We start from the raw sequence: 7,321 nt of genomic DNA, 5'->3' as shown, positions 1-7,321 counted from the left end.
CAAACGGCTGTGGTTGTACAATGCACCATACACTTAGTGATCTGTACAAGGAGTGAACATTTCTCCATTGTATTACCCCCCCCCCCCCCCATCCGGGGTGTACTCTCCCGGCAGGGAAGGGTCATGCTCCTGGCAGGTGCTCACAATAGTCACTTCTTGTCACTTTGTCCAGATCATATCCTGTTTAGTCTGGACTAAGCTCTGATTGCTGGCCTGACACATCAGCCCGAAACACAGTTGTGCAATTTTCTGACAGCGCTGTGAACTTTACCGATCGCTAAAGGCGTCAGATAAGGAGTGAGCAGGGACGCGTGAGGTGTGCACTAGGACCCTGCGGAGCCGTAGCGGAGCGCCCAGCACCCTCTGCAGACTTCTTATCACAAAGCAGAGAAGAGCCGGGTGTGAGTGTGACTGTGCACTGCTAATAGTGTGTGAGTGTGTGCACAGAGCTCTGATCAGACCCAGGCTGGACATGATTCTCAGGTAAGACCATTCCCTTCACTTTACTATGGATCTCTGCCTCCCACTTCTGCATGGTGACCTGGGATCAAGAGATCTACTCCTAAAAGTTTGGTCTCTACCTTTAAAACTTTTGTGTTTTACTTATTCTGCTGCAAAGAAAAGTTTTTCAACTCATGGGAACGATCGCTTGTTAAAGTTTCTGTATCTTGCAAGCTCTTGCGCAGATTTCTGCGACACATTCGCAGGTTCTGCTGAAAAGTGCAGCGATTTACCTAATCCGATCGCCTGGCTCTTTTGTCTGCTCCCCTCCCCTCTTCATTGTATTAGTAGGGTGCACTGAGTGCAGGACTTGTTTTATACTGTAGATGTTGTTCATATCATGTCTTGTGGCAGCTATACACACTTTGATAAATGATTGATTACTTTTCTGATCAGTCTCTTCTGGTAGGAATATTCAATCTATAGCAGACAGCCCATTCAATTGATCTGCTACACACAGGAAAGTGGAGTTCGATCAATAGTTTGGATACAGTTGGAATGTACGACTAGGTTTTTTGATGGCAAGCCACGTAATCTTATAATCTGATCGATCAATATACGATCACATTCATGAACAAAGTATACCGTTGCTGCCTATTGATCCAAAATGATTGATAATATTCAACAGTGGTCAATCCACTCAGTTTGATCAGATCTGATTGAAATTGAGTCTATATCAATCGGAAGGGGTGTCATTGCTATTTGATTATTTGCCAATTTAAACGTTTTGATTGAACTTCATTATAGCATGTTTTATGTATGTTATGTTTCATGATAGTTATGTGTTGTATTACATATTATATGTTTAGTATATTATGTTTCATGTTAGTTATGTGTTGTATTACATATTATACGTTTTGTTAGTTATGTGTTGTTTTACATATTATATGTTTCGTTAGTTATGTGTTGTTTTACATATTATATGTTTTTACTATATTATGTATCATATTAGTTATGTGTTGCATTACATATTATATGTTTTGTATATTATGTTTCATGTTAGTTATGTGTTGTATTACATATTATGTGTTATGTATATTATGCATCATGTTCGTTATGGATTATGTTTTGTGCATAGTATGTATCATTTATAATGTGTATAAGGTATGATTTATGTACAATATGTATTATATTATGTACTGTATATTGTGTATTATGTATATTAAGCATTATATGTATTAGGTATTATGTTATGTGTTGTATCCTGTATATTATGTAAATATAATGTATCATTTTGTGTATTTTATTATGTATCATGTATATTATGTAAATATTCTGTATCATTTTGTGTACTATATTATGTATCATGCATATTATTATTATATACATATTATTTGACTCCTTTTTACTATATAATGTTGTTACAGGTATAGAGGGATCTTGCTGCTCTATGTTTCCTATCTCACCCTTACTGCCTACTGCCAAGAGAAAGGTAAGAGGATCCAGCTCTCCCGGCCTCAGAATAAGTCTCATTCACTTGCTGCTTTCATTTTTTTTGTTCCCTTCTGCTGCTGAAGTACATTGAAACTTCAAGGAGTTATTTAGGGATTAAGGGAGGTGATGGTGTGGGACACTGAAAAGAGTGGTGGGGGTGGGGTGACACTCATGTGATGCCCCTTCCTTTGCTGCACTCTCCCAGCTATGCTCTCCCCTTCACCTGTTGTGCTGGCTGGAGTTTTTATTTGTTCTGTGCAACTTCAACATGTTCAGTGTTAGCAAACATTAACATTTATGGATTGTATATGTCTGTGTTCGTGACCCTGAGCAGGAGCTAAGGGTGTTCGTGACCCTGAGCAGGAGCTAGGGGTGTTCGTCGTGACCCTGAGCAGGAGATAGGGGTGTTCGTGACCCTGAGCAGGAGCTAGGGGTGTTAGTGACCCTGAGCAGGAGCTAGGGGTGTTCGTGACCCTGAGCAGGAGCTAAGGGTGTTCATGACCCTGAGCAGGAGATAGGGGTGTTCGTGACCCTGAGCAGGAGATAGGGGTGTTCGTGACCCTGAGCAGGAGATAGGGGTGTTCGTGACCCTGAGCAGGAGCTAAGGGTGTTCGTGACCCTGAGCAGGAGATAGGGGTGTTCGTGACCCTGAGCAGGAGATAGGGGTGTTCGTGACCCTGAGCAGGAGATAGGGGTGTTCGTGACCCTGAGCAGGAGCTAAGGGTGTTCGTGACCCTGAGCAGGAGATAGGGGTGTTCGTGACCCTGAGCAGGAGATAGGGGTGTTCATGACCCTGAGCAGGAGATAGGGGTGTTCGTGACCCTGAGCAGGAGATAGGGGTGTTCGTGACCCTGAGCAGGAGCTAGGGGTGTTCGAGACCCTGAGCAGAAGATAGGGGTGTTCGTGACCCTGAGCAGGAGATAGGGGTGTTCGTGACCCTGAGCAGGAGCTAGGGGTGTTCGTGACCCTGAGCAGGAGCTAGGAGTGTTCGTGACCCTGAGCAGGAGCTAGGGGTGTTCGTGACCCTGAGCAGGAGCTAGGGGTGTTCGTGACCCTGAGCAGGAGCTAGGGGTGTTCGTGACCCTGAGCAGGAGCTAGGGGCGTTCGTGACCCTGAGCAGGAGCTAGGGGTGTTCATGACCCTGAGCAGGAGCTAGGGGTGTTAGTGACCCTGAGCAGGAGCTAGGGGTGTTAGTGACCCTGAGCAGGAGATAGGGGTGTTCGTGACCCTGAGCAGGAGCTAGGGGTGTTCGTGACCCTGAGCAGGAGATAGGGGTGTTCGTGACCCTGAGCAGGAGATAGGGGTGTTCGTCGTGACCCTGAGCAGGAGCTAGGGGTGTTCGTGACCCTGAGCAGGAGCTAGGGGTGTTCGTGACCCTGAGCAGGAGCTAGGGGTGTTCGTGACCCTGAGCAGGAGCTAGGGTTGTTCGTGACCCTGAGCAGGAGCTAGGGGTTTTCATGACCCTCAGCAGGAGCTAGGGGTTTTCATGACCAGGAGGATGGTTGATGGTTTCTATGGTCAGGTTCTTTTTCTGGAGTAGTTGGGAGTTATTTATGGGAAAGAAAGAAGAGGAAATCTGTAGAATGTGTTAATTCTTTGTGTTCAAGAATGAAAGTCTATGTCAAGTGAACTCTTTTTTTTTTTTTGGATAGAGAGGGGAAGGAGTTGAAGAATAAATACATAATACATACATACAGCCCTTACATGTTTATGTTACCAAAGTTTACAAAGTGACCATGTGTAGACCGTGTACACCAGCCTTTTTCAACCTTTTTACTCCAGAAGAACTGCTGAAATCATGTTTAGGCCTCAGGAGACCCTTGCTAAGAGTAGATCATCTGGAGAATTAGGTCTGGTACACAGGGCCAGGACAGAGGGTGGGCAGGAGAGGTGGCTGTCCTGGGCGCAATGGTTTATTGCAGGGACAGGGGTACCCTGACCCAAACTCTTAGGGAATGGGGGGGGGATGCAATTTGGTATCTTTGTCCTGGGGTCAGGATGACCTTGTCCTGGCACTGCTGGAACACACAATCAGTTTTATTTTATTCAACCCAGCGGGCTGAAAGAAAAAAAAACGAAGGAGCTCGAGAGGAGCTCGCCCTAATAACTCAGATTTTTAGTGCAGCGACTTCTCCAATGAGATATTGTGTTTTGACAATGGGACTGCCCCCTTGCCAGAACTCACCAATCGGTGCTCGCAGCGATTGGCTGAGAGCACTGATCGGAATCCCGATCAGCAGATGTTTTCTGGCATGCCTTTTCGACAGAAGACGGACGTTCGGCTGCCTTCTGTTGGACAGGCGGTGGTACACACAGGCCGAATGTTGGCCAGTTTCTTTTAAACTTGCCGATATCAGCTGATTTTCCCCCTTCTGTACATGGCTTCAAGAAAATTCCCCTTACATTAGTGGCCAGTTGAACAAATGCCCCCTTACAGTGGTTGCCAAAATGTCACCTTTCCAGTCAGCTAAAAAGACCAATAAAGTCATGACATTGTTGAACCTGGAACTATGCAGGTACCATTGAATGGGAGTTCAATTAGCCAAAGCTCAAGGAACCTCTGGCTACCTCTAGAGTAGAGTTTCTCAACCAGGGTTCAATGCCAACCCTTGGGAAATTGCTAGGGGTTCCTTTAAGTAATTTCTGCCTCTCAGATAGGTTCCCATTGACATCAGTAATCTTTTTAACCATCAGTAAGCGGGTAATTCCCAGGCAGTGACCACAAGTGTAAGGATCATTCTTCCCAATGACCATCACACTAATGTATCCTGAGTCGTAGATAATTTTTAGCACAGGTTCCCGGAAAGTTATTTCAAGGGTTCTTCTGTGTTGAAAAGGTTGAGAAAGGCTGCTTTATTGGAATCCTAGGGTTGCATGAAACGCTGGTTGAGGATGGCTGTTGTAGAGACTACAATCACATTTTTTTTTTAACTGTGGTGTTCACAAAGACCTATACACATTGCAATAGAAACCAAGCCTTTAGGATAATTATTATTAGCACATTGTTATTACTACACAATAATACAGTAAGAGAATATGGAGGCTGCCATTACTGACCTGTCTTAAAAATTCTAGCACCCCGAAATACTGAGTCTATCTTCAACATTTTTGAGGTACAGACCTGGCCAGGAATTCTGACCTCTATTTGACTTTCTACCTTTACACTTGTACTTGGCCTAGGGACTTAAAAAGTACTGAAAGGGTAGCCAGACAATCAGTATTTTTAAGCAAGGACATCCTCTGTATTTCTCCCAGGATTTTTTTTTTTTACAGGCAAAGCACAGCAGGATGCAGTAATCCAAAGTAGCCAATCAGACTAAAGCTTGTATCACTTAGGGTAAACTAGGTAGAAAAAAAAAGCACAGTCATCAAAAGTATAAATTAAAGGAAATATGTTGTGAGTTAAATGTATTGGCTTTCACTGCTGGCTTTCCTTTGAAAATACTAGTTTTCTGGTTGTCATGTTGATTCGATTTTTCTCTGATTGTCATGTTGATTGCTAGAGGTTTTAGTACTTTGAGTTGCTGGACCCACATCAAGTATGCAACAAGTGAAATCCGAACAGCATTTCGATGTATTCCATTTTAGGCAGTACTGTAGACAGCATTGATGCCAGAGGATCAGCATGACGGCCAACCATCTAGCATTTCCTAAGGAAGTCAGCAATAGTAACCTTCAGACTTAAAGTCAGCAAGAAGGGGCAAGGGAACATAAATTCCTACTGGTAACAGCAGCAAAACTCAAAAAAAGCCAAAAGACGCCAACAATAATCCCTTTCAGGTCTTTGGTGCACATTTGCTTTTGTCAGTTCACTAAGTGCCGCAGATTAGTAAAGGGTTAAAGAGTAAAGGGTTACTGTATTTTTCATTTAGTAAGGCCTCATTTAGACATCCCTTGAAGTTTGAACGCCCTTTACACACCTATTGCGTTAAGATGCATTTTTTTTATGCGTTTATGACGTGTTTTAAACTAATTTGTGTCGCATTAAATGAAGGTTTCTAGATACCTCCTCCTGTGTTGGTTTTCTATTGATTTGATTTTTATACTATCATCTTGGCTCGTATTGCTTTCTAAACGTATCTCAATCGCACTGCCATTGGGACATTTGTGGCGTATTCGCAGTGCGTTTACATTCGGAGAGCAGTAACGCCTGCCAAACAACAGGTATTGGGTCCATTTTGGCGCAGCGCAAATGCAACAATATGGCATTCGTGGAGCTTTGAAAACGCCATTGAAACGCCTGCTCTTGAATCTAGTGTAACCTTAGCCTTAGTGTTTTTTTTGGGTGGGGAGGGGTTGCTTATTGAAGATGTTTTTATATATTAACAGAACATTTTTTGCAGAATTTACTTTTTAATTATTCGAAATGTTTGTATGTACTTGCTGTTCTCCTGCTATTATTCATTGTATGATTGTATTATGCTTAGTGACCTAAGTAGAATCATCTTCAAGTCCCTTACATTTTGTCCAAAACCATTTGATAGTATACATTTTTATTTCAGCTTTTACGTATCAGCATGACTTCTGTATGAATTAGTTACCAAACCACATCCATAAGACTGACATAATTTAGTTATAGCCTGTGTGTTTCAAACATGCTTAGTCTTGCTCCCAAAATGTGTTAAACTTGATATTCCATCTGCAAAGCCAAGATCGGAGTTTGTGAACAGCCCCTGTAGATCTGATATTACGAGCTTTTCTCTGAGCAGTAATGGAGAATTTTGCTGTATGGCCAGACTGTTGGTGATTTATGGCTTTCCATCTCTCATTCAACTACAATGTCCGCGGGCTTTACACACTTATAAAAAGGTGTTTTTGCAAATACGTTCAGACCAAAATGTCCAAGATCTGGAAATTGGTATGACACCTTTGTTGGCTGAGGACAGCATTGTTTGTAGATTTAAGGCTCTATTCACATTTGAGCGTTTTGGAATCGGGGATAAAATTGTGCGATTATAACTGTAAATCCAGAATCGCAGAAAAACGTGGGACAAGTTTGCGATGCTATTATTTATTTTAATGGCACCCCAAATGCAGGGTGATTTTACTACGATTGTCATGCACCAAAACGCACAAAAATTGCAGCAAAAAAAAAACACAACACCAAATGTGCGTGGCTCTGTGCTGTATTGTGGTTCATGAGCTTCTTTGGCGCATTTTTGGAGTGGAGGGAGGCCCATTAAAATAAATGGTGCCGCTCTAAAACTGCTCAAAAAAAGCGGTCCTGCAGCTATTGCTGCGGTACGGTTAGATGTGAATGGGGCTTTAAGCAGCCTACATTTTAGTCATTTTTTTTCAACCAGCAGGTTGAATTAAAATAATGACTCAATTCTCCCATTCACATCAAGTGTGTAGATGGGGGGATCTAATCATTATTTTCGTTCAA

The 7,321-nt window shown here is 42.9% G+C and overlaps 1 protein-coding gene across 1 annotated transcript in view; it reads left to right on the top strand.

Annotated features, from left to right (window-relative positions):
* The first annotated feature begins 455 nt into the window (after positions 1 to 455).
* COL18A1 (collagen type XVIII alpha 1 chain) overlaps positions 456 to 7,321 on the top strand; it is a 259,891-nt gene continuing 253,025 nt past the window's right edge. Inside the window, exons 1-2 of the mRNA XM_082261324.1 lie at positions 456 to 483; positions 1,869 to 1,933. Coding sequence (XP_082117450.1) covers positions 473 to 483; positions 1,869 to 1,933 — 76 coding nt within the window. The 5' untranslated portion in view covers positions 456 to 472. The remainder of the gene's footprint in view (positions 484 to 1,868; positions 1,934 to 7,321) is intronic.

This window comes from Pelophylax lessonae (genome assembly GCF_965119305.1).
Source record: "Pelophylax lessonae genome assembly, chromosome: 6".
In the NCBI taxonomy this organism is placed as follows: domain Eukaryota; kingdom Metazoa; phylum Chordata; class Amphibia; order Anura; family Ranidae; genus Pelophylax; species Pelophylax lessonae.
This window is presented reverse-complemented; position numbering and strand designations above follow the sequence as displayed.